Source organism: Pongo abelii, chromosome 5 (genome assembly GCF_028885655.2).
Source record: "Pongo abelii isolate AG06213 chromosome 5, NHGRI_mPonAbe1-v2.0_pri, whole genome shotgun sequence".
In the NCBI taxonomy this organism is placed as follows: domain Eukaryota; kingdom Metazoa; phylum Chordata; class Mammalia; order Primates; family Hominidae; genus Pongo; species Pongo abelii.
In genome coordinates, this window is record NC_071990.2 from 151,632,501 (window position 1) to 151,660,381 (window position 27,881).

At 49.6% G+C, this 27,881-nt stretch overlaps 1 protein-coding gene across 1 annotated transcript; it reads right to left on the reverse strand.

The window, feature by feature from the left end:
* Positions 1-6,068: 6,068 nt before the first annotated feature.
* Positions 6,069-10,839, reverse strand: LOC100434525 (UL16-binding protein 6). The gene is made up of 4 exons (XM_002817485.3): positions 10,746-10,839; positions 7,351-7,614; positions 6,841-7,122; positions 6,069-6,178 (listed from the first exon to the last, which is right to left on the reverse strand). The coding sequence occupies exons 1-4, from the start codon at positions 10,837-10,839 to the stop codon at positions 6,069-6,071; spliced, it is 750 nt and encodes a 249-aa protein (XP_002817531.2).
* Positions 10,840-27,881: the final 17,042 nt, after the last annotated feature.

Sequence of the window (27,881 nt, forward strand, 5' to 3'; positions counted from 1 at the left end):
ATCCACTATAGCGGGAGGGGAAACTGAAGGACAGGGTCAAGAGCAAAAAATATCCAAGTCTGAATGAAGAATATCTATACATATGTGTTTAAAATGGCATAAAGACTACCTGGAAAGATTCAAAGAATCCAATAATGTCTTATGGTCTGTGGCCAATGAGATTAGACACAAGCAGGGGCGCGGGAGCCTTTCACACATGTCTTTTCATGGTTTGGATCCTGAAACAGGTGAAAATACGTAGGTGAAGAAGTAAGAAAGTGTGGGGCCGGAGCCCCAGAGAGGGTCACCGGATGGGCTCGCCTGATCTGTTGTGGGCCCCGAGGGTCCTGGGACGCGGAACCCGAGCAGAGGCCTCAGTAACGAGGCACTGGTTCTAGATATTTACCAAACGGTGTTGTCCCAAGGGGGATGTTATAGGCGATTGCTGATTTCAACCACAGATGACTTTGGGGGAAAGTTCGCTCCTGGGGGTTTCAGTTTCCATCCCTCCGCGTCCGCTCTGGCTTCTGCGGGCTCCGCCCAGGGCATCCGCTTCGCCCGAGCTCCGGACCCAGGTCCTGCCCTGTAGAGACCCCGGAGTGGGTGCCCCGCTGCCGGCCGATACCCCCGGGCCTCCGGGTCCACAGCGTCCGGAAAAAAACGGCCTTTCGAAGACCTGGGATGACTCGCTGGTCGCGGCAAGGGACCCGCGGTTCCTGTGTCAGAAGGATCAAGGAAATGCGGGGCCTGGTGGGGTGAGGAGCACGAGGTTCCTCCTTCATCCTCGCGGGGACTTTGTCACCGGCTCAGTGTGTAGACCTCACCGTCCGGCTCGAATGTGTGGGGCTCCGACAGTGTGCGCCCCGTGAGGACCCCCATCCTCCTTGCACTGGGGCTGCTACAGGAGGGCGCCGGGACGCACTAGGTCCTGAGTGTCCAGGGTCCGGCAGGGGCGTCAAGTTGTCGCCTCCCGGATCCCGCCGCTCGCGGTCCAGGGCTCCTGGTTTCTACGCTGGGCTGGGGGCCCCGAGCATGGATGTTGTGGGGCGGAGAAAACCTTGGGATGGTTGGAAATGAAGGATGGGAGGGAGAACCAGAGAAAGGGAGAAGAAGGAAGCAGGGAGGGCCAGAGAACAAAGAGAAACCTCCGCCAGGAAAATGGGAAGAGGATGACACACGCACAGCCCTACACTCCGCCAACTCTCCCTCTCCTGCTCTCTGCTTTGTAAGGAACGCAGGCCCCACCCCCTCCAGCCTCAAAGTGTTTGGGGTCACCCATTCCAGCGGGGTGAGGGGTCGCCTTGTGGGTGCGGTTGGCATTTCCCTGAGGGCTGTGGACACTGAGCACCTTTTCCTGGGCTCACTGCCATTTGCATTCTTCTGATGCCAGTGGGCAAGGGGAGGTCCCCAAACGCCGGTGGGACCGCGACCCCAGCCGGTGCGGGGCTCTTGGCAGCGCTTGGGGAAGTGAATTCAAAGACCAGTAGGAAAATAGAGGAAGGACGGAGGTTTATTGTAAAAGGAAAAGTACACACTCAAATAAAGGGAGTGCAGGGGAACTCAAGAGAGAGGCAGGTGCAAGGGGGTTTGGGGCTGCCACCTTTCTAGGTTTCTTCAAACAAGGGGTGGAATATTCATGAAAATTCTTGGAAGAAGGACAGGGTTTCTCAGAACTCTGGTGCCTCGAATTTTTACCACAAATATGGGTATTCTCAGAACTGCTAGGGAGCTGGCTAGTGTGTGTTTAGTATGTTTATCCGCATGTAATGAGGTCCCAGGTGAAACCTAGGGTCAAATCCAGGGCCATGTTGGATCCACTCATTCTTAGTCAGCTTGGTCCACACGCTGTTTTTCAGCAACTTATCAGCCCAGAGCCACTGCCGATATTTCAACAGATTCCTTTTGCTAGTCACCCGAAACTGCTGCCTAAAATTTTCTATTCTTTTGAGACCACCGAGTAGTATACCTGTCTCACTTTGGAGAAATGTCTATTCAAATTCCTTGCATATATTTAAATTGGGTTATTTCGCTTTGTAATATTGAGTTGGAAGAGTTCTTTATATATTCAGAATAACAGTCCATTACCAGATGTATGATTTTCAATTATTTTCTCCCGTTCTGGAAGTTTTTTTTTTAACCTTCTAAATGGAGTCCTTTTGGAAGCACAAAAGTTTTACCTTTGCATGAAATGAAATTACCTTTTATTTTGCCATTTGTGCTACTGGCTACAGGGAACGAGGGGTGGGCAGGAAGCCCCCTGGAGTCCCCGTCTCCCTCCACAGCAAGTCAACCAGAAAATCAATTCAACATTCATACATGCATGTTATCTCTCTCTCACACACACACACATGCACACACACAGAGACATGCAGGCACAGTCTCTCACACACACTCACACCACACAGGCACACACAATCACACAAACAGACACGCATACACAAATGCATGCAGAAATACAGACACAGCCATGCACATACACGGGCACACACAAAGACACACAGAAACACACGGGAGAAACTGCATGTCATCTTGAAAGCTGTCACGTCGAGCCCATCCTGCCCCTGCACCTTTCACCTCGGGGGCTGTCTCCCAGCTCATGAAGGAGTTCTGAAGCCATCAAGCAGGCAGTCACTGTGTGATCTGAAACAGACAGCTCCTGACTCTGACCTATCTTCTTGGTCCCCTTGGGATGAAGCAGCGTCCTGTTGGTTTTCACTGCAGCAGAAGAGAATCCTCCCCGGGGGCAGAACTGCTGGGCCACCAGAGAGTATCCCTCTGCTCTTTGCCCTCAGGGCATCTTGATTTGCAGGGTGGGAGAAACTGCCCCAATCCTCAAAAATGAACTCTATGGATTCCTCTTCCACCATGATGTCAACGTCTCTTTTGTCTTCTCTGTAGCCCTTGGCTGTGGATCCCAAGCTGTGTGCCAAGGAGCTCAGGGCACAAACTCGCTGTGGGCAAACCCTCTGGGCTTATTGAAATATTTGAAAGATGAGCAGTGCCATCTGCTGGAAAAGACTAGAAAGTACCAGTCCAAGGTATTTTATAGTTTCAACATTAGACTATGCACCATTAGAGGTTACAGGTGTGCACCATCATGCCTGGCTAATTTTTGTATTTTTAGTAGAGACGGAGTTTCACCATGTTGGTCAGGCTGGTCTCAAACTCCTGACCTCATGATCTGCCCACCGCGGCTTCCCAAAGAGCATTTTTTCATGTTTGTTGGCCACTTGCAGGTCTTCTTTTGAGAAGTGTCTGTTCACATTCTTTGCTTATTTTTTAATTGGAATTTTGTTCTTGCTTGTTGAGTTGTTTAAGTTCAGTGTAGATTCTGGATATTAGAGCTTTGCCAGATGCATAGATTGCAGATATTTCTCCCGTTCTATAGGCTGTTTACTGTGTTGCTAATTTCTTTTACTGTGGAGAAGCTCTTTAGTTTAATGAGGTCACATTTGTCAATTTTTGTTTTTGGTTGCAAATGCTTTTGGTGTCTTCATCATGATATCTTTGTCAGGCCCTATGTCCAAAGTGGAATTTCCTAGGTTATCTTCCAGGATTTTTATAGTTTTAGGACTTACATTTAAATCTTTAATTCATGTCGAGTTATTTTACATATATGGTGAAAGGTAAAAGTTCAGTTTCATTCTTCTGCACATGGCTAGCCAGTTATCCCAGCACCATTTATTGAGTTAGGACTCTTACCCCATTGCTTTTTTTTGTTGATTTTGTTGAAGGTTAGAAGGTGTGAAGGTTTCTTTCTGAGCTCTCTATTCTGTTCCACTGATCTGTGTCTATTTTGGTACCAGTACCATTCTGTTTTGATCACCGTAGCCTTACATTATAGTTTGAAGTCAGGCAATGTGATGCCTCTGGCTTTGTCCTTTTTGCTTATGATTGTTTTGGCGATTTGGGCTCTTTTTTAATTCCAAATAACTTTCAGATTAGATTTTTCTAATTTGTGGAAAATGACATTGGTATTGATAGAGATAGTGTTGCATCTATAAATTGCTTTTGGAAGTATGACCATTTTAGCTATATTGATTCTCCAACCCATGAGCATGAAATATTTTTCCATGTATTTGTGTTGTCTCTGATTTTTTTCAGCCATGTTTTGTAGATTCTCTTTTTCCACACAAAGTCTGGTAGAATCACTCATTTATTACTCCATATCATGTAGGAAAAATGAAATAACATTAATTCTCTACTGAGTAATACAAAAAAATTCTAAACTCAGTAGGTTTTTGGGAAATAGAACTCTTTATTTAAATATCAGTACAGAGCAATAAATTACTAAAGGAAGCAATCATTAATATAAATTTTTTTCTTATTAAATAATTAAACAATTCTCTTTCAGGACATGGAAAGAATCCCCGGAGGTCTGAAGTCTAATATGATTGTTTACTGACAATATCATTTGCAAGAAAGAGATCATCATTCAAAGAAGTACTTGATTTTCCAAACAAAAACAGAAGAAAGAAAATGTTGACATATCTTGTTTAGTCAGCCAGAACTTTAAGTGCAGGAATTCCATCAGGTAGCACCAAGAGAAAATTGCATAATATGTTAGGAATAACCACTGGTAAAATTGTTGGCAAAAGGAATCAAGGCAGTGAATGAGCTATTGGGTCCATGGTGTCATCATGATCTGCTGGAGGCTGCTGGACATACAATGTAGGTGGTGGGCAGGTGGCCAGACAGAAGGGCAAGCTTGGTCGAGACCATGCTCACAGGGGCTTTTTTTTTTTTTTTTTTTTTTTTTTTTTCCCACAGGGGCTTTTTGGTATCATCTTTAACCTTCAGAAAGGACACAAATGTTGGTTTAAGGGGCAGAGAACCCGGATCACTTTTCCAGGGTAATCTTTCCCTAGTCACTCCATGTCTCAGAGCCCCCTGCACTAAGGGACCTATTTTTCCCTTGAGCCTCAACCCTGGCGACTGCAGCTTGGACCTACCTCTTTCCTCCTCTGTCACATCACAGAGTCAGCCCAGGCCCTGCACCTGACCAGGGGATGGAGTGGAGGGGCCCACAGGTCTGAAGCTGGTAGTGGTGGGTCCGTGCCCTCACTCAAGGCCCTCTCTATCATCTGATGACAAGGCCTAAAACATGGAAGGGGTGGGACAGACTTCCAAAGAGAGGGCTCTGTATTCCTGTGCCCTTGGCCTTTGGTGGGCCTGCAGGTAAACATCCTTCTTTCCCCTTCTTCTTGAGCCTCTCCTCACACTGGGAGCAGCACCCATAGCTCTGAAGGTGACTGTCCCTGTTCCACCTTATCCATTCCTGGTCCAGCTCAGTGGTGCCCGTGGAACCCCAGCAGCAGCTCAGACCCCCCTTCCTCTGAGTCCACTCTGCTGCAGGCAGAGCCATCAGCGGGCTCAGGATCTGGGGTGTGCAGGAGGGTGATGGCAGGGGAGCTGCCTCAGGGCCCAGACTCGAACCCCACGGGTCCATGGGACTGATTTTTAAAAAATTCTTCTCTTGAGCAGCCTCTACTCTTCACCTTCCACCTTAATTCCTCGAACCCAAGCCACTTTCTGTGGGAAGGCAGCCCTGCACTCCCTCCTTTTCAATTAGGTGTACCAAGGCTCTCCCAGCCCCCTCCTCCTGGGATTACACCCAGATCTCTCTCTTAGCCTCAGAGATGGAATCCCCCTTCCCTTGTCACACCTCATGTAAAGCTACCATGATGCACCTAACCCAATTAAGAGGACTGCCCATGTCTGAATTCCTGCTGCCTGCAGGCCACACACCCTTCCTGAATAGGAACCTGCTCTGAATCAGAGCTGAACTTGCTGAACCTTCTCAAGCTCAACAGACCCTGAGCCTTGGTATGGGCCCCTCCCTTTCCCTCTGGACTCTGAAGGTGAGAATCCATCAGCACTCAGGGCTGAGCTGCCCAGGTCATTGCCAACATTTCCAACAGGCAACACAAGGTCTCATTCACCTGTCTCATGTCAGGATGAGAAGGTCTGAGCCATGGGGAGGGGTGAGACTCCAGGAATTCTCTTTCCCCATCCTGCCTCCTCACCCACCTGCTCCTTGCTCCACTTCCAATTCTGCCCACAGTACCTGTCACTCTAAAGGAGTCTCCTCAGATGCCAGCTAGGATGAAGCAGGGGAGGATGATGAGGAGGCAGCAAAGGATGAGGGTGGTGGCCATGGCCCTGAGTTGGGTTGTGCCTGAGGATATGGTGATTGGTGCTGAAATGGAAACACAAAAGTGAGTCCAGGCCCCAAATCTAAGGAGACACCTCAGTTCCTGCCACCCTAGGTCATCCTGGAAGGTAAAAGTTTTGTCCCCTTGCCCCTGGTGTGGGGCAGCCAGTATGACAGGTCCTGGCTTAGGAAGGGAGAGGGGGTATGTCTTGTCCTCAGGGAGCTCACACAGCTGCTGAGGGAAGCAAGGTGACAGCGCACCCCACCCTTCTGCTGTGGGGGAAGAGGAGGTGATGCCCCAGAGTTGGGGAGGGGAGGGTCTCTGGGCTGGCGTTGGAGATGGTTTTGATGGATTTCCAGAACCAGACCAGGGAAAGGAAAGGAAAAGTGATACTCAAAAGAGGAAACACTAAGGAAAAAGTTCTGAAAACACAGTGACACCTGCAGTTTCAAGGCTGGTGAGAAATCTACACCAGCACTACCCAGTGCGGGGAGCAGAAGCAAGTGCAGTGAGGAATAGGAGTCAGGAGGGAGAAGAGAGAGGAGGATGGGAGAGCACAGGCACGCCAGCACCCCCAGGAGGAGCACCCCACAAGGGGGTCATTTGAACATAAACGTGTACACTGGGATGATTGAAGCTGAACTCAAGAACTAGTTTCTTGAGATCACCATTTCTGATCTCATTCGAGATCTTTTTCTTCTGTTACCTCCTGCACTTGGCTCCAGGGTTCTGTCCATGCCCATCAAGAAGTCCTCAAGCCATTCTGTGCAGTCTCCCATTGAGATGTAATGGAAGGACATGGTCACATCCTTGTTATCCTCCCACTTTTCTTTCATCTTTCTGGCTCCAGGATGAACCGTTGTCCACATTCTGTTTTCTGAGTCAAAGAGGAGGAAGATCTGTCCATCGAAACTGAACTGCCAAGATCCACTGCTGTGTCCTTTGGCTTTCTGCTCACAAGACACCCTGGCCTGAAGGGTGAGGGGTTCTGTCCCCATCAGAGAGAGATCAGCTCTGGTCTTGACAAATTTTGCACCCCCATCCTGTTCCCCTTACAATTTCCTGGCCTTACTCTCTCTGCCACATCCTGGTCATGCCTCTAGACCTCTTGTGGGGTGTGATGACCTTCCCATTTGTATTTCTACATGAAAACTATAAATGCCTCTAACTTACCACTGTATCTGCTCCCTCTTGTCCTGGGCCATCTGAAACTTACCCCTGGGTGTGTAATTCTCCAGCTGAATGTCAAGCGGCTGCTCTGTGGGCATGTCCACCACCTCTCTCAGTACTAGGTTCTGTTCTTTCCAGGCCTTGGCAACATTTAGTTTCTTCCCCAGGGGACTGATGGGTGTGACTGTCTTGTTGCCACAGTCATTGTGAAGAAAAGTACTTTTATCCACCTGGCCTTGAACCGCACACCACCGTGGTCCAGGTCTGAGCTTAGGGATGATAGTGATGTCATAGCAAAGAGAGTGAGGGTCTGTGGAGAAAAGCAGGTGAGGGGTGGGTGGGGAGAGAAAGACCCCTAGATACCCCTCCTCCACACTGTAACAGTAAGAGGAAGCCTCCAGAGGGCTGGCCTGGCCTAGGAAGGGGTGCCCCATCCAGAACTGTGCTGTCCACAAGTTTAAGGCGAGTGCTCGCCCCTTGCATGAGGACAAGGAGGAGGAGGAGCAGGAGGAGGTCTCTGCCTGCTGAGAAACCACATGTCCCCAGACATGTCCCACTGCCCCTCTGTCCACATCGGTCAACACATGACCTTGCTAGAGAGGTGCAAGTCCTGCTAGAGAAGGAAGGGCCTGGATGGCAGAGGATCTCCAGCAGCAGCCCACATGGACTGTGGGAGGTGGGACAGGGTGCGGGGGCTGCCCCTGAGGATGCTGGTGCATCGTGGGATGGAGGGAGGATAGAACCCAGTTGGATAAAGAAGAGTTAATTATCATGGTCACAGGATTTAACATGTTGGCAAAGCCCTTGGTGATGGTGCTCATCTGCTATGAGGATGCCTTCCTGAAACCTTGAACAAAGGAGTGGTCTACGCAGCAAGAAATAGAAAATCTGAAAATCTAAGGCAGGTAGTAGAGGGAGGGATCATAGGCTCAGACAAGTGCCCATGCCAGAGGGGTCTAAGTGTGAAAATCCAGAACAATGTTCATCCACTGTGCTCATGGGAAGCCTGGAGGACTCATTTACCCAGCATATAAAGAAGGCCCCATGAGAAGGCACCAGAATGGGATGAAGCTTAGGGATGCCTATTGCAGAAGGCCAGGGTTGGGGGTAGGAGATGCTGTTGTTGAAATGGGCTCCCAGTAGTAATGGGATGAAAAATCCTGAAATAACAGATTCCAGGTAGATGCTCCTGTCAGGAGCAAGGAGGTTTCAATGATGGAAATGATTAGAGAAGTCACAATGCCAGCTGGTGACTTCAGCCGTACAAAGCTATGCCCTTGGCTCATAGTACAAAGGGGTCCAAGATCCAAAAGAGATGGAATCCCAACCTGGCTACTGCTGGATTTAAAGAATTACAACAAACAGAGATAAAACAAATGATGGATGATCAGGAGGCTGAAAGTAGCCAGTCCATCAGGAATGAGGCTGCTTTGCCTAATTTGCAGAATTAAGCCACTTCTCAGACCCTGAACCCATGACTAGAAGAAGACACCAGTCTCTAGTGAGGAAGGACCCTTTAATCCTGAGACAAGTACAATGATTCTTTTTGGCCTTCTCCAAAGATATTTATGGCCACTAGACTGTGATGTGAAGGGCAATTTTTTAAATATATAAAACTGTGCAGGGAATATATTCTCCATTGTAACTACTCAACTCTGCTGTTGAAGCTCAAAAGCAGCCATAGACAATCCATGAATGATGAACAAGGCTGGACCTGCCTTAAGTGACCAATGACCCAAGACTCCCTAAGATCCTAGAGGTACACGTGGTCACAATGTCTAATTGGAGAATCACAACATAGATTCCGTGTGAATGTTCAGAGACAAGGCAATGCCACACACAGCAAGGAAATCTCAACATTAAACAGTGGCTCCTGTAGAGTACTGCGCCTTGGCAGAGATGGGGTCCTTAGCCATGGAAGGGCAGTGACCATCCAGCCTCAGAGCTGCCCATTACTGGTGGGTTCCTCACCCTCTAGGTCATTAGGAAGAGAGCCTGGCAGTGAGAAGACACAGGTGGTTCTCCTGGGATGGGCAGGAGCAGGGCCACAGGGAACCAAGAAGCTGCACAAGCAGTTGGGCCCAATCCCTAGGACACCACATGGCTGCACCCTCTCACCCTCAGCTCACACCTGAGTCTTCAGGGAGGGTCCCTGATGGCCCCCGTGGACCATAGATGCCACTCAGCAGCAAAGGAAGAGAGAGTAGACCCAAATCATGGGACCCCCCACTCCCATCACATCCACACCACCCAGAAGCCACAGGCTTCTGGTAGAAGGTAGGTAGGTCTGGTAGGACCACCTTCTACTCTCCAACTGACACCTGAGACATCACTTGGAGATGACACCCTAGGAGATGGGGTACTATTCACTGGGATACTGTAATCCCCTTATCTGGGATCAGCAACCTAGGATAGGGTCCAAATCTGGTTCCCCCTCGTTTGAAGGTTGCATTGCCTGCTGTTGTTCTACAAATGGACAGGACTGGACACAGAGAGGGAGAGCCCAAGGCCTGCAAAGATCACAGAGCATTCTTCCTCCCTTTCTAGAAAGGGTTTGCTGACCCCTGTCTACCCAGTGACTATTCTCTATGACGCTGGCTCCACAGTAGGAAGAACAGGCGGGTCTGGGCCCCAAGGGCAGAAGTGGGCGCCTCTACTCACCAGAGTTCCCGGGGTCGTCCTGGAGGAAATGGTGCTTCCCATCCCTCCTGCACAGGTTCTGAGGGGAGCTTGGGGTGTGTTTGCTGGGGTGTGTCCTCAGGCCACAGGCAGAATGTACTACGTGGTGTAGGAGGTGGTGAGGGCCCCTTCATGGATGGGGAGACCTCTGGGGTGACCAGCTGGGCTGAGGTGGGCAGTAAGAGGATGTGACCTGGGTGGTGGCAGTGGATGGTGAGGGGAGAGGTGGGAAATGTCTGCTGAGCCCCTGGGTGCAGGTGAGTGTCTACAGGAAAGTGCAGGGAAAACAAAGGCAGGGAGTCCTGGGGGTGCTGGAGGGTTTGTGTGGTGGAGAGCGGGTGACAGCAGAGCAGGCCTGTGGCTGGTGGGGGTGTCTGTGATCGGGTCCCTGTGAAACCCCCCTTCACCCAGTCCTGACCCCACCTCGGTTTCGGGGGCTCTGGTTTCTCCTTCTGAAAGGTGGGTGGGACTGCCAGGCTGCATTAGGGATCCCTACCCCACTACGCCCTCTGCAGCCCTCTGGCCCCTCCACCCTCCTGCCAGCCTCGTTTTCACCCTGCTCCTTTTCGCCCCTACTGGGGCAAGAAAAGCCTCGGGGAGTGGACCCGGCAGGAAGGAGCCCAGGAGGGGAACTGAGCGGGGGCGCAGTTCGGGGAGATCTCCCTTGTCCTTCCAGAAGCCTTCCCTCCTCTGAAACCCGCTGCAGTCCACAACCCCTCAGGTTTGGCCCCCGCCCGGCTTAGGCTCCATCCACGAACTCACCGTCTCGCCCAGCCCGGGTCCAGCCGAACAGCAGGAACAGCAGGAACAGAAGCGGGAGGCACAGAAGCAAAGCTGGGATGGCGGCTGCTGCCATTGGGGACCAGGAGGGCTGGGGACAAGAGACTTGATCAACGGGGATCCTGGAAGACGAAATCACCTCTGTGCTGAAAGGCTGGCTTATATACTGTTAGTTACTGGGGAATATACTGGGGAATGAGTCACTTGGTTCTGAAAAGCCGGATTTTAATGCTACTGGGCGTAGTTACTGGGCGCGTTCCACCTCTTCGTTTCATTGTCTGGACAAAGGCCAGTTTCCATGCTAGTGTCCCTTCCCCTCTTCACCCGCTCCGGCAGCTTGGTGGCCTCGTGCCCGGGCCCCACTCCTGCCAGGACACGATTCCTTCCACGACAGACTCATTTAATCATTACAGCATTTTTTATTAATGGTGAAGAAACGTGCAGAGGAATATTCATCGGCGGCGGCGTCTCCTTGTCCCCGTTGGGTCCGCGGCACTCTCCCTCCCTCCGCTTGCGCCGCGGGGTCCCTGGCTCACCCCGCCCTGGGCACAGCCATGGGTCTGTTCACATCCCCTCCACTACTTCCCCAGTCCCCGGTGGGCGTGGTTACAATCCGGGCTAGGTTTTATTATTTATTTATTTATCTATTTATTTATTTGGAGATGGAGTTTCTCTCTTACTGCCCAGGCTGGAGTGCAACGGCCCGATCTCGGCTCACTGCAGCCTTGTCTCCTGGGTTCAAGCGATTCTCTTGCCTCAGCTTCTGGAGTAGCTGGGATTACAGGTGCCCACCACCACGCCCGGCGAATTGTTTGTAGTTTTGGTAGAGATGGGGTTTCACCTTGTTGGCCAGGCTGGTCTCAAACTCCTTTCCTCAGGTGATCCACCCACTTCTGCCTCCCAAAGTGCTGGGATTACGGCATGAGCCAGCGTGCCCAGCCTGGGCTAGGTTTTATTACAGAAACAGCAGGTAGGGTTTCAGAGGTTTAAAACAACGTATTGTATACTAAACAATTGGTCAAGATAGTAAAGTCTATGTTCTATGTTTTTACCAAAATTAAGCAGCTTTAAAAATTATCTTAAAAATTTATGTCTTGCTTCTGCTTCGCCCAGTGCAGACTGGCCAAAAGGCTGCTCATTAAAATGGAGGACAGCATTGAGAACCTTATCCCTAAAATCTCAACCTGTGACACGCTTGCTGATTTAGAAAGCTCCTCAGAGAGATTGCCTCTGAGCTTCCAGTTCAGCAGCCGCCCTGGCCCGGGTCCACCGATGGCGCGGGGGCTCAGGAGAGCAGGTTCAACTGAAAGTTCCTGGTGGTTCCCAACTGTAAGCGCATTCTACTGGCCTGTTCCCCCCGGGCAAAGAGCCAGCCATCCCTCAAAGCCGGGCACAGATACCCCCTCCCATGTGTGTCCCGCATGTTCCCACAATACAGAACACCCTCCTGCTCCCTGAGACCTGGGTTCACAGTGAGTGCATCCAGATCTCCCTGTGTGACAATTGGTCACATATTTCTTTGTCTCTCTGCTAGAAGGATGAGGTCTTTGAGAATATACTACATCCCTTCCTAAAAAGACCTAGTGAACAACTTGCTCAATCATGTAATCAGTTGTGTTTCCACGAAGAGCAGGAGCCAAGAGAGGGGTCTACACGTGTGTGGGGTTCACTTTCCAGCACACTAATCCGTGGCCAACCACACCCAAATCCATGGCTGCACCCACACCTCTGCTCAGCCCCTAGATGGTCACTGGACTCATTATCAAAGGGGCAACCCCAAGTGCCCCCTTGTCTTAGTCACCATGAAGGCATCTAGACCTGTGGGCAGAAGGCAGAGGGAGGTGGGGGGCCCAGCGGTCCCTGGCTGCTGGGGTAAGGAATGGGCAGAGCCCCTGGGTCCCACACTGCCCCCAGCCACTCAGCCTTCTCCCTATTAAATGAGTAAAATAGACACAGACCTTCTTCTCCACACAGTCTTTATGTGGGGAGGATGCACACCTGGTGGCCAGCAATCCCCAGGGCCCTGAGGCTGTGGGAAAGGGGAGGAGGCCTAGACCAAGCCCAGGGACTGTCTCTGCTTCTGGACAGGGGGATGGGATAGCAGCCCCTCTGTGACTGTGCAGGGACCTAGGAGCCTAGAAGGTTCTGGCTTGATGCACTAGAGCCTCTGTCCAGGAGGGGCCATGTGGAGGGTGGTCTGGAGGACAACAGACACACGGGGGTGGGCAGTTCTCAGATCTGAGAGGGGCAGAGCTTGGCAGGTCCAGAGATCTGTGTGTGAGAAGTGCCTCCCATGCACAGGGCTGGGAACAGGAGTGTTTGAAAGGAGGGTACTGGGAAGGCCCTGGCAGCCCCCATCCCTGAGGCTGGGTGACCTGGGCCAGTGACTGGGGGACTGGGGGAAGAGGAGGAAGGCAGAAGCCTGGCAGAAGAGTCCCAGGCAGAGCAGCCAGGTGACAGTAGGAGGGGACTCTGTGCACACCTGGGACCTCCTGCCTCACACCTGCTGCAGACTCCTGGCCACCAGATTCAGGCCAGCCCAGGATGGGGATAGAGGTGGCTGAAAGGTGATATAATGGCTGTAATCTAGAGATCAAGCATTCAGACATGGAAGTCAGCTGGCATTGTGGCTGAATATTCTTGTGCAAGTTTCTTCACCTTTCTGGGCATGGATGTCCACATGTGGAAATTAATACTATGAACACAGAGGAAATGAGCAGTTTATGCCAGGAACCCTGTCCTTGCACATGCTAAGGACTCGGAAGGTTTCCTATTTCACGTGTGAGCCCTGCCTTCCATAACTTCAGCAAAGGCCAGGCCCACCCAGATGACAGTTGGAGCCCTGCGATCATGCCACGGCCTCTTCATGGCCCTGGGGACTCTTTGAATGGGTGTAAATGAAGGCAAAGACTGGACCCAGAGAGGGTGGTGGTTTTACTCTCCATCACCAGGTGAGCCTGACATGATTTAAGGATGGCTGGAGGCTGAGCAAATGACTAAATGAATGAGACAGTTGTGGGAGTGAATGGGGCTCAGGGGAAAACCCCAGGTGCAGAAGTGGAGCCGGAGTGGAGGTTGTAACCCCCAGAGGCCTGAAGGTGAGGATATCGTGGTTGGAGACCTCACTGCTGGCACAATTTGGAAATGTGAATGCCTGCCTGGGTGGCCACAAAGTTTTTCCAAGGAAGAATAACTTTGGTTTGCAGCTGGTCTGGGCCCCAGCAGGATAAAATCTTCTAGAAAACATTATTGAAGAAGGACAGCAAGCTGCTGTCTTTAGCCCCTTTGATTGAACCCAGAGGGTACAATTGTGAGTGGTTGGGGCAGGAAAACCTTGCCCTTTAAACTTTGTTTAAAGGAACGAGCCTAAAATCAGGAATGGAAATGGGAAAAGGAAGGGTCAAGAGGGAAGGGAAGGAGAAAAGAAGGGGTGAGGGGCAGATACAAAAAAGAGGTCAGAGTGATTCCTCTGGATCTGGAGAAAGAGCAGGTGGGTGGGGCGTGGACTGCTCCAGCTGGTGGTTGGGAACCTGCCGAACCTAGCCCTGTAAAAGCCTGGGGTGCGTGGTCGAGACTTAGCGTTGCCACTGTGCTTCCTCCTGGGCTGTCCTCCTCCTGGCTCCAGGTTTCTAGCAGCAGTGGCCACCATCGCCGAGTCGGTCCTCGAAGGAGTAATGGCAGGAGGGGAGCAGTGAGAGGGCTGGAGAGGGCGAGATGATGGCGAAGCACCCCCTCTCCAGCCTCACCCGCCCTTGGGAACTGGGAGACCTGGCCAGCAGCAGGGAGCTGTAGTCTGGAGTGGTGGGGAAAAAGGGAGGTGAGGAGGGATGAAATGTTTTCTGGCAGATTCTATACAGCTGGGGCCGGAGAGCATCTGTAAACCAAGGTTACTCTTCCCTGGTCATGTCTGGTGCGGGAGGCGGGGGACCTTGTGTGGCTGGGGGTGTGGGAAAGTGGATGGTTCTGCAGGGAGTCAACCCCAGACCCCCGCCCTGAACAGCCACAGGCCTGCTCTGCTCTCATCCACTCTACACCTCACAAACTCTCCAGCACCCCCAGGGCTCACTGCCCTTGAACTTCCCCCTGCACTTTGCTGCAGACACTTACCTGCACCCAGGAGATCAGCACACTTCCTACCCCTCCCCTCACCATTCACTGCCACCACCCAGGTCACATTCTTTTACTCCCTCTCTACCCAACCTTGTCACCTTTCGTCACCCCATAGGCCCACCTCACCTCCGAATCCACTGAAGGAGGCTTCAATGAGGCAGGAGAATAGGGTCTGGATGCAGAGAACCTAAGGGTGATTTGCTCTGACTTCTTAGAAGTGAATCAAAAGGAAACCCCACCTCTCTGTGCCCAAGTAACAAAAGGACCAGAGGATACTCCCTTGACAATCCATGACCTTTCCACTTTCCACTCTCTTGCAGATAAAAAACAGAAATTACCTCTGATTGGTCCCCTTCTGCAACCAGTCTTCAGGTACATAGGATGTAACTTTGTAACTTCACTTCAGTCTCTGATTGTTCCCTTAGGCACAGGCCACTCTTTCATTTGCATAGTGTGTAACCAAGTAACCAATGGGAAACCACTAGAGGGTATTCCAACCCCAGAAAATTCTGTAACCAGCTGTATTCTTGAGGGGCTTCCTCCAGCCAGCTACCACTCGGTCAAGTGTACTTTAATTTCAGTAAGTCTGTGCTTTCATTTCTCCTTTTTATTCTTTCATTGTTTTGTTCGTGACCCTTGGAACGCTGGTGAGTAGAGGCGTCCACTCTTCCCTTGGGTCCCAGCCCTGCCTGTTCTTCCTACTGGGGAGCCAGCATCATAGAAAATAGTCACTATGTAAACAGGGGTTGGCAAAACCTTTCTAGAAAGGGAAGGTGGGAGGCATTTTGATCTTTGCAGGCCATGGGTTCTCTGTCTCTGTGTCAAGTTTTGTTCCTTTATAGAGCAACAGCAGGCCAGGACAATCTGCAAATGACAGAGGGACCAGATTTGAACACTGTTCTAGGTTGCTGACCCAAATAAATGGATTACAGTGTCCCAGCAACTGGTGCTCCTTCCCTTAAGGTGTCATCTCCAAGTGGTGTCTCAGCTGCTGGTCGAAGAATCAGAAGTGGGTCCCACCCTGCCTTGGCTTCTGGGTGGTGGGATGTGATGGCAGTGGGGTTCCATGGTTTGAAGCCTACTCTCCCCTCCTTGGCTGCTGAGTAGCTTCTTTGCTCTATGGAGGCCATCAGGGATCCTCCCAGAAACCACAGCTGTGATCTGAGGGTTAGGGATTGCAGCCATGTGGTGTACTGGGGATCGGAGCCAACTGGTTGTGCAGCTTCTTGGTTCCCTATGGCCCTGCTCCTGCCCATCCCGGGATAACCACCTTCGTATTTTCACTGCCAGGCCTATCTTCTTAATGACCTAGAGAGTGAAGAGCACACTCGGTGATAGGCAGCTCTGAGGCTGTGTGATCACTGCCCTCCCACGGCTAAAGGCCCCATCTCTGCCAGTACTATACAGGAGCCACTTTTTAATGTTGGGATTTCCCTGCTGTCAGTGTCATTGCCTTGCCTCTGTAACACTAACCATCCACGTTGTGATTTTCCAATTAGTAATTGCAACCACAGGTACCTCTAGGAGATTAGGGTGTCCTGGGTCCTAGGAGGCTCAAAACAGGTCCAGCCTCCTTCATCATTTATGGATTGTCTGTGAGTGCTTTTGAGCTACAACTGCAGAGTTAAGTAGTTATGACAGAGAATATATTCCCTGCAAACCTTTAAGAGTTTACAAAATCACCATTCACAGCAAACTCTAGAGGCCATAAATATCTATGCAGAAGGCCAGAAAGACTCATTGCACTTGAGGTGGGGTTGAAAGGTCCTTCCTCATTGGAACTTGGTGTCTCCTTCTAGTAATGTCTTCAGAGTCTGAGAAGTGGCTTGGTTTTGCAAGTTGGGCAGAGAAGCCTGGTTTTTAATAGACTGCCTAGTTTCAGCTTCCAGGTCATCCATCCTTGTGTTTAATGTTCACTTGTTATAATTTTATCAATCCAGCTGTATCCGGGCTGGGTCTCTGTGTTGTTTGCTTCTCAGATCCCCTTGTTTTATATGAGCCATGGGCATAGTTCTCTGTGGCTTACGTCCCGAGCTGGCATTGTGACTTCTCCAATTATTTCCATCATTGCACCTTCCATGCTACTGATAGTTGAGCTCAGGATTTTTCATCTCATTGCTCCTGGGAGCCTATTTCAAAAACAGCATCTCCTATCTGCAACCCTGGCCTTCAGCAACAGGCATCCCCAGGCTTCTTCCCATTCTGCTGCTTTCTCTCAGGGCTTTCTTTATATGCTGGGTGAATAGGAGTCCTCCAGGCTTCCCATGAGCACAGTAGATGGACATTGTTCTGGATTTTCACTCTCAGACCACTACAGCATGGGCACTTCTCTGACTCTTTGATCCCTTGCTCTATTCCCTGCCTTAGAAGTTCTGGATTTTCTGTTTTTTTGCTGTATGGATCATCCCTTTGTTCAAGGTTGCTGGAATGCATCCTCTTAGCAGATGAGCACCATCACCAGGTGCTTAACCAACGTGTTAAATCCTGTGACCGTGATAATTAACTCTCCATCATCCAACTTGGATTCTGTCCTCATCCCACCCTCAACATGTTCAGCATCCTCAGGGGCAGCCCCTCCCCTCTCCCACCTCCCGCAATCCACATGGGCTGCTGCTAAGGATCCTTCGCCATCCAGGCCCTTCCTCCTCTAGCAGGCCAGGCACCTCCCTGGCATGGTCATGTGTTAACAATGTGGACATAGGGCCACTGGGACATTTCTTGGGACATGTGGTTTCTCAGCAGGCAGGGTCTTCCTCCTCCTCCTTGTCTTCAAGCAAGGGAGGAGCACTGGCCTGTACCTGGTGGAGGCCACAGCCCTGGAGAGGGGACTTCTTTTTCACTTTTTTTTTTTTTTTTTGAGATTGAGTTTTGCTCTTGTTGCCCAAGCTGGAGTGCAATGGCGTGATCTTGGCTCACTGCGACCTCTGCCTCCCACGTTCAAGTGATTCTCCTGCCTCAGCCTCCCAAGTAGCTGGGATTACAGGCATGCCCCACCATACCCGGCTAATTTTGTATTTTTACTAGAGATGGGGTTTCTCGACGTTGGTCAGGCTGGTCTCAAACTCCCGACCTCAGGTGATCTGACCACCTCAGCCTCCCAAAGTGCTGGGATTACAGGTGTGAGCCACCATGACTGGCCAAGAGGGGACTTCTTACTTGGCCAGCCCATCTCTCCAGAGGTATCCTCTTGCTGTCACAGTGTGGGGGAGGGATGTCTAGCTGTCCTTTTACTCTCACCCAGCCGTCACCTACATTTCTCCTGCTCAGGCCCTCACTCTCTTTGCTATGACGTCACCATCATCCCTAAGTTCAGATCTGAACCATGGTAGTGCAAGGTTCAAGGTCATGTGGATAAAAAGATTTTTCTTCTCTCCGACTGTTGCAACAACACAGTTAAATCCTTCAGTTCCCTGCGGAAGAAAATAAATGTCACACGGCCCTGGAAAGCACAGAATCCAGTACTGAAAAAGGTGGTGGACATGCTCACAGAGCAACTGCTGGACATTCAGCTGGAGAATGACACACCCAGGGGTAAGTTTAAAATGGCCCAAGACAGGAGGGAGCAGACACAGTGGTAGGTTGGAGGCAATTATTGATTTCCTATAGCAATATAAATCCGAGAGGGCCAGAGGCAAGGATAGGATGTGGCAGTGACAGCAACAGCAGGAGGTTGGAAGTGGGACAGGGTGGTGGCACAGGATGTGTCAAGACCAGAGCTGATCTCTTGCCAAGGGGGCAGAACCCCTCACCCTGCAGGCCAGGATGTCTTGTGAGTGGGAAGGTGATGGACATAGTAGTGGATCTTGGCATTTAGACTTCGATAGACAGATCTTCCCTCCTCTCTGACCCAGAGAAGAGAAAGTGGACAGTGATTCATGCTGGAGGCAGACAGAAGAAAGAGAAGTGGAAGAATGAAGGGAAGTGACCATGTTCTTCCAGAAGGTCTCCAAGGCAGATTGCAAAAGCTGGCTTAGGGACTTCCCCATGCACAGGGAGAAGAGGCTGGAGCTCACAGATAACTGACAGGGGAGTACTGGGAGCGCCCTGGAGATGCCATTGAAGTACATCCTTGTGTGTGTGTCGGGGGTGGGGGGTGTAGGTTTATGCGTGAGAGTGTGTGTGAGTGTGAGTGTGTGTGCGAGTGTGAACATGACCCCATCATGGGAGGCTCCTCCTAGTCATGCTGGCGTGCCTGTGCTCTCCCGTCCTCCTCTCCCTTCTCCCTCCTGACTCTTCTTCCTCACTGCACTTGCTTCTGCTCCACTCACTGTGGATTTCTCACCAGCCTCGAAACTGTGGATGTCATTGTGTTTTCAGACCTTTCTCCTTAGTGTTCCCTCTCTTGAGAATTACTTTTCCTTTCCTCTCTCTGGTCTGTTTCTAGAAATCCATCAAAACCACCTCCAATGCCAGTGACCCAGCTTTTCAAAGACTCAGCTATAGGTTTCATTGAGTTCTCCAATGTTTTTGTCTTCTCTATTTCATTTATTTGCATTCTAATTTCTATTCGTTTTTTGTTTATTTTGGGTAGATGTCTTCTGTTTTTTTGAGTTTCTTCAAGTGAAATATTAGGTTCTCAATTTTAATTTACTCCTTTGTTGCTTTTCTCTTTCTCAATATATTCACACTGACAGCAATGCATTTAGCTCTAAGGACTGCTTTAGCTACTTCTCATAAGTTATAATACGCTGTGTTTTTGTTTTAATTCAACTTAAAGTATTTTCTGATTTTCCTTGTCATTTTCTTTTTGATCATTTCATTTTTAAAGAGTGTTTTGGAAAATATTTTTGTCTTAAAGACCATATTGCCTGATATTATTAATTTCAGGCTGGGCACTGTGGCTCACACCTGTAATCCCAGCACTTTGAGAAGCCGAGATCGGACGATTGCTTGAGCCCAGGAGCAAGGCCAGCCTGGGCAACAAATCAAGACCCCGTCTCTACAAAAACAGACAAAAAATTGTTAATAGCAATCTCAACTGTCTTTCTTTACTATTGGTGTGCTTTATCTTTTTCATAGTTTTACTTTCAACCTACTTGTATGTTTGGATCTATATTGTATCTTTAGATCATTTATACAATGCATTCTGTCAACCTCTGCTTTTGCTTTTGAGTATTTAATAGTTTGAGAGTTAATGGAATTACTGCTAAGGCAGAATTTACACCTGTCACCTTGCTCTTACTTTTCCATGTGTCCTGTATCTTCCCTGTTGGTCTTTTCCACCATTATTTCCTTCCTTTTTGTTAAATAGATATTTTCTACTGCATCATTTTAGTTTCCTTTTGTTTCTTTTTCCTTGATTATTTTTAAAATGTTACTTTCTTAGTGGTTTTCCTGGGGAATAGCAATTAATATCTTAATTTATCACAACCTAGATTGGATTAAAAACAACTTTTAATCTTATTTTATGTTATTTTATTTTCTGAGACAGGGTCTCACTCTGATACCCAGGCTGGCATGCAGTGGCAAGATCATAGCTCATTGCAACCTTGACCTCCTGGGCGGACCAAGGCTGGCATGCAGTGGTATGATCGTAGCTCACTGTAGCCTTGACCTCCTGGGCTGACCCAGGCTGGCATGCAGTGGCATGATCATAACTCACTGCACCCTTGACCTCCTGGGCTGACCTGGGCTGGCATGCAGTGGCGTGATCATAGCTCACTGTAGCCTTGACCTCCTGGGCTCAAGCAATGCTTCCTCCTTGGCCTTACAAAGTGCTAAGAGCAGAGGGATGAGCTTCATGCTTAATTTTAATAGGATGCAAAATCTCTTCTCCAAGATTTCTCTGCTCCCTCCGCCATTTTAAGGTGGAAAAATGATAAATATAAAAAGTATACGATATGGGTGCTGGGCAGAATCATCCTACCCTCACCCCAACCTCCCTGACAAGACGCAGGTCCGAGTCCCTGGAACCTCCGCATTGGGTTACATGGAAAGGGGAATGAAAGCTGCAGATGGAGCTGAGGTTGCTCATCATCTGCCCTGGAGATGGGGTAATTCTCTGGACTTCCCAGGGGTCCATTGTAACCACAGATCTTTATATAGGAAGATGGGGACAGAAGAGGGAGAACGAGACAGAGGGTATACTGAGGACCCAGCCTGGTGGAGCTCCATTTGTAGGTGGGAAATGGGTCCTGTGCCATGGATGTGGGCAGCTGGAGAAGTTGGAAAAGGTGAGGAGAAGACAGGTTCTCTCCAAGAGCCTCCCAAAGAAACACAGCTCTGACAGCGCAGTGATGTTAGCCTTGAAAGACCATTCAGACTTCTGAGCTCCAGAACCATAAGAAAATCAATATGTGTTGTGTTAAGCCACTAAATTTGCAGTATTTTGTTACAACAGCTATTGAAAGCTAACACTGTCTGTTTTAAAGTGGTCCTTGCTTTGGGAGAAAAAATTCAGGTGAAGAAGGCCTAGGATTGCTCAGGCAGGTGGAAATATTGCAGTTTGAAAAAGATGCCTTTACATTTAAAAATGGTTAAGATGCAAACTTTCATGTTACATGTATCATACCACAATTTAATTTGTGTGTGTGAGCTTGTGTGTGACCAGTCTGGAGTGCAGTGGCATGATCATAGTTCACTGAAACCTCAACCTCCTGGGCTCAAGGCTTTCTCCCCACTCAGTGTGGGAGAGTGGGGTGCAGGGTAGTCTGAGCCTCCCTCTGAGCCCCTCGGGATGCTGTTTCCCATGCCCTGGCAGAAGCCTCAGTAGTAGTCACACTCCTGCCTTTACCATGCCATGCGGTAGATCGGTCCAGGGTCCGAGTGGGTCTTGGCTGTGAGTGCAATTGGGGCGAGTCATTCTGCCAGGCTTGGGGACTGTGCTACTCAGGAAACTTTTCTCATCAGCCACCCCAATCCTGTCCCAGATGGGAGGAGCAGTGAGTGCTGAGCCCAGGCTCGCTGCCTTGCCAATGCTCCCAGCATCACACCAGCTCCTTCCCAGACACTGTAGGGTCCAGGCTCACTGTGTTCACCATGCTCTCACCATTGGCTCCCCATCATCACTGCCCTCCCAGCATCCTCCCAGCCCCTCTAGGGTCACTGCCTGACCAGGTAGGGGTTGGGTGAAGAGGCAGAGGTCAGGGCAAGACTCCTGGTCCAGAATGACTTTAGGTTCCTCTCTGAAACGTGACTGCATTCCACATCCTGTTCCTCTGGCAACCTCAGTTGGGATCATCTGTATGGCAGTGCAGAATCTGGATCAGTGATGACCAATTCCTGCGACTATGGCTTTTCAACTATATTAATTTTTCCTAAAACGGATAAACAGATTAGCAATAAGTTGTGGAAACGCTGTTTTCCTTACTAACAGAGATGTGTATACATATCAATGCTGGTTTTTAAATATAAGCCCATAGGCACTCTGCTGCATGCAGATTCTATCTCAAAATAACACTCTGAAGATCTTCCAAGACCCTCACATACAGATTCTTTTCCTTTTTTTCTCTGCACGACATTGTATAGAATGACTGCATCACAACAAATGTAACCAGTGTCTATGTCTGAAGATCCAGATGGTCTCCAGTCAGTTATTTTTACAGAAACCAAATGCTGCAGAAAGTGTGCTTGCATGAATCTCAATTCGATTGTGTAGAATAGATTTCCAGACACAGAATTGCTGTGCAAAATAATGCACCTTTAAAGTATCTAATGTCACGGGATGGCAATGCCAGCGACACTCTTGTCTGTGATTGTGAAGACACAGCTTGGGCAGAGGATGGTGAAACATCCACTGTAGAAGGAGGGGAAACTGGTACAAGCTTCCTGAGGCACAGGGTGACAGGGTTCATCAAGAGTCAAAAATATCCAAGTCTGAATGAAGAATATGTATTCATATGCGTTTGAAATGGCGTAAAGATTCCCCGGAAAGATGAAAAGAATCCAATAAAGTTTCGTCTGTGTGGCCAATGAGAGTGGACGCAGGCAGGGGCGGGGGAGCCTTTCACACATGACTTTTCATGGTTTCGATCCTGATACACGTGAATGTATGGAGGTGGAGTAGTAAGGAAGAGTGAGTTGAGCTCCCCTGATCTGTTGTGGGGACGGGCAATCTGGGCAGAGTCGCACGAGGCTGCTGCAGTGATGAGGCGCTGGTTCTAGATATTTACCCAACGGTGTTGTCATAGCGGGGACATTACAGGTGATTGCTGATTTCAACCACAGATGACTTTTCGCGGAAAGTTCTCTCCTGGGGGTTTCAGTTTCTACCCCGCCGCGTCCTCTCCCGAGTTCTGCGCGCTCGTCCCAGGGCGCCCGCTGTCCCCGACCTCCGGACCCGGGTCCTGCCCAGAGGAGACGGCGGAGTTGGTGCCCCGCTTCCGGCCGATGCCCCCGGGCCTCCGGGTCCACAGCGTCCGGACAAAACGGCCTTTGGAAGACCTGGGAGGACTCGCCGGTAGCGGCAAGGGAAGGAGCCAGGAAATGCGGGGCCTGGTGGGGTGAGGAGCACAAGGTTCCTACTTCATCCTCGAGGAAACTTTGCCACCGGCTCGGTGTGGAGGACTCACCGTCCGGCTCGGATCCGTGGGGCTCCGGCAGTGTGGCCCCTGCGAGGACCCCCCATCCTCCTTGCCCCGGGGCTGCTGCGGGAGGGCGCCCGGGACCCGCTAGGTCCTGAGTGTCCAGGGTCCGGCAGGGGCTTCCCGTTGTCGCCTCCCCGACCCCGCCGCTCGCGGTCCAGGGCTCCTGGTTTCTCCACTGGGCTGGGGGCCCCGAGCATGGACGTCGTGAGGCGGAGAAAACCTTGGGATGGGTGGAAAAGAAGGATTGGAGGGAGGGCGGGAGAAAGGGAGAGGAAGGAAGCAGGTAAGGCCGGAGAACAATGAGAAACCCCCACCACGAAAATGGGGAGAGGGTGACACGCACAGACCCCACACTCCACCGACTCTCCGTCTCCTGCTCTCTGCCCTGTAAGGAGCACAGGCCTCACCCCCTCCACCCTCACTGTGTTTGAGATCAGCCATTTCAGCGGGATGAGGCGTCCTCTTGTGGGTGCGATTGGCATTTCCCTGAGGGCTGTGAACACTGAACACCTTTTCCTGGGCTCACTGCCATTTGCATTCTTCTTCTGATGCCAGTGGGCAAGGGGAGGTCCCCAAACGCTGATGGGACTCCGACTCTAGCCGGTGTGGGGCTCTTGACACCGCATGAGGAAATGAATTCAAGGACGATGAGGAAAATAGAGAAAGGACGGAGATTTATTGTAAAAGGAAAAGTACACACTCAAGTAAAGGGAGTGCAGGGGAACTCAAGAGAGAGGCAGGGGCAAGGGGGTTTGGGGCTGCCACCTTTCTGGATTTCTTTAACAGGGGGTGGAATATTCATGAAAATTCCTGAAAGAAGGTGGAGACTGCTCAGAACTGTGTTGCCACCCATTTTTACACCAAATATTGGTGTTCTCAGAATTGCCAAGACGCTGGTGGATGTGTGTTTAGTATGTTAATTAGTGTATAATAGGGTCCTAGGTGAAACCTAGGTCAAATCCAGGGCCATGTTGGGTCCACTCTTTCCTAGCCAGCTTGGTCCACATCCTGTCTTTTAGGGTTTTATCAGCCCAGAGCCTAACAGATATTTCAACAAATTCCTTTTGCTAGTCACCTGAAACTGCTGCCTAAAATTTTCTATTCTTTTGTGACCACTTTGTGTCTCACTTTGGAGAAATATCTATTCAAATTCTTTGCATGTATTTAAATTGGGTTATTTTGCTTTATAATGTTGAGTTGCAAGAGTTCTTTATTTATTCAGCATAGCAGCCCCTTACCAGATATACGATTTTCAAACATTTTCTAAATTTTTAAAGTGTTTTAACCCTCTAAATGGAAGTCTTTTTGAAGTACAGAGGTTTTACATTAGCATGAAATGAAATTAAACTACCTTTTATTTTGCCATTTGCTACTGGCATACAGTACTTAAGAAGCATTAGCCAAATCCGGGGTCACAAAAATTTACTGCTCTACTTTCTTCTGAGACTGTCATAGTTTCATGTCTTAGGTGGACATCTGCCATTCATCTAGAGCTAGTTTTTGTGTGTGCTGTAAGGAAAGGGTCAGCCTCATTCTTCTGCATGCAGCATCCAGTTGTCCCAGCACCATTCACTGCAGTGTAGGATGCACCTGCCCCACCTCCTTTCCCTCCTCCTGCACTTGGCGTCAGAACTGCCTCCTGCTGAATGGTTCTCCCAGGGTTTCCACCAATGAAGTCCCCTCATGAATCCTATGTAGGCATCTGCTTCTCAGAGGACCTGGACTAAGGAGTAGATTTGCCAGAGGAAATTATATTTCATGAGATGGAACCTTCTGAGAATAGTAACACTCAGCATACCCCTGAATACCTCAAAAGTAAGAAATTGCATGATTTGGTCATTTGGGTCCCACAAGTCTTCTGTCAATTTAGCTTATTGGAGTTTAAATTTTTGTTGTTGTTGTTATTTCTGCTGTTATTGTTGCTGTTGTTGTTGTTGTTTTCTTTGAGACAGGCTCTCACTCTGTCACCCAGTCTGGAGTGCAGTGGCACCATCATGACTCACTGCTACCTCAAACTCCCAGGCTCAAGTGATCCTTCCACCTTAGCCTCCTGAGGAGCTGGGACTACAGTCACATGCTACTATACTTGGTCTATTTTAAAATTTTCTGTAGAGACAGGGTCTCACCATGTTGCCACAGCTCATCTCCAACTCCTAGCCCCAAGCAATCCTCGGCATTGGCCTCCCAAAGTTCTGGGATTACAGACATGAACCACCACTCCTGGCCCAAAAAGTTATTGCTTTTTAGTTTTTACTTTTCACATGGTTGTATGACATTATGTAGATTTTTCAAATTCTATATAAGTAATTTGGGGAATGCTATATAATAAAACGTTTTCTTTAGCCACAGCTTCCCAAAAATAGAAGTGGTATTAAAATGTTGTGCATTCGTCAAACCTTGAAGAAGTTTCAAATTTTTAGGTTGATTCTGACCTCTCATTTTGGTTGACACAATAATCCATAGAAACAAGTAAAGTGCCCACTCTGATCTGGAAGGGGTAAGGAGGTGAAAGTATTGATAAGCCAAAGTGACAGCCTCTTTTGTAGACATGATCCTGCCTAAATTTCTCATGCCCCTCAAAAGAGGGTCCTGAACTCCCCGCTTCTGCAGAGCTCCATGCAGTCCTTGAAACACTCTCTGGCTGTCTCTGCGAGTTACTGTACAGCTCCTCCTGGTCTCTGTGGGGCTGCAGAGGCTCAAGGTCCCCACAGCTCAGGGGCTGTCATGCTCACCAGGTCCCATCAAGGGTGCACCCCACTGTGGGTGGTGGAGGAGACCAGGTGTAGCTGCTCCTGCCCCTACACCTCTCCTGACTGGCCAATCCTAACAGGAGGAAGGAGTAGAGATGAGTGGAGCCATGGAGGTTGGTGCTGGAAAGAACAGAAATGAAGACCTTTTTCCAATCCCCCAAATGATGGGGATCTCTTTCTGAGTTCTAGCAGCCCTGGGGTAGTCTGATGATTGGATTCTTCCCATGTGTCTTAAACCCTATTGTATGGCAGCCACTGTGCTAGGTGCTGGGTTTACATGTGGGTGATAGATGTGTCCAGTTCTTCAGGAACTTAGAATCCAGGGACAGAAACAAACACCCACTTGGCTGCTGCTGCTGATGTGATATCCTCAAGGTGGTTGGGGCTATCAGAGTACAGAAGAGGGGGTGACTTATTCTGCCTGGGGAGTTGCATGGAGGCTTCTTGGGAGGTGGCATTTCAGACTCTTCTTTTGGGAATGGGAAGAATACAGCATAGCCAGGTGGGAAGAGAAAACAGGGCACCCAGCAGAGGGACAAGGATAAGGAGGTGGCCTGGGGGTACAAATATCATAGAACGTTGGGAATCTGTGAGAAGTCTGTAGTAATGAACCCTCAGTTACTGGGGTAGACTCTTTCCATAGGGAGGAAGGAATGTCAGGAGGGGAAGATACGGAAGGAGGGGTGGGCAGGAACCCCCCTGGAGTCCCTGTCTCCCTCCACAGCAAATCAACCAGGAAACAATTCACCATTCATACATGTATGTTATCACACACACACACACAGACACACATGCAAACACACAGAGATATGCACGCATAGTCTCTCACACACTCACACCACACATACACACACATACACTCACACAAAGACACAGACATACACAAATGCATGCTGAAATACAGACACAGACACACAAATGCACGTGCACACGCAAAGACACATAAACACACAGAAGAAACTGGGTGTCATCTCAAGAGTTGTCATGTCTGGCCCATCCTGCCCACTCACCTGTCACCTCAGGGGCTGCCTCCTAGCTCATGAAGGATTTCTGAAGCCGTCAATCATGATGTCACTGTGTGATCTGAAACACTCAGACAGCTCCTCACTCTGACCTTCCTTCCTGGTCCCATTGGTTCTGGGATGAAGCAGAGTCCTATTGGTTTACGTCGCAGCAGACAAGAAACCTCTCCCGTGGGGCAGAACTGCTGGGCCACCAGAGCACCCCTCTGCTCTTTACTCTCAGAGCATCTTGATCTGCAGGGTGGAAGGAATTGCCCCAACCCCTAAAAAGGAACTCTTTATGGACCCCTTATCCACCATGATGTCAACGTCTGTTTTGTCTTCTCTGTAGCCCTTGGCTGTGGATCCCAAGCTGTGTGCCAAGGAGCTCAGGGCACAAACTCACCTTGAGTAAACCCTCTGAGCTTATTGAAATAGTGTGCTGGACCACACTAGAAAGTACTAGTCCAAGACTTTTTATAATTTCAACATTAGACTATGCAACATTGCTTTAGATGACATGGTATTTTTAAAATCTGTGATTTCAACAGCTGTTGTGATAAAAAAACCAAGAACCACTGCAAAAATAGGTATGAAATAGGAAATGAGGATGGCTGTGTCCAATCTGCTTGCAAGGTTTGAGAAGTTGCTCAGTGCCCAACAGGTACACATATCCATTAATAAACACATGTGTTTATTTAAGAATGAAATAGGGGGAATTGATGTGGAGGT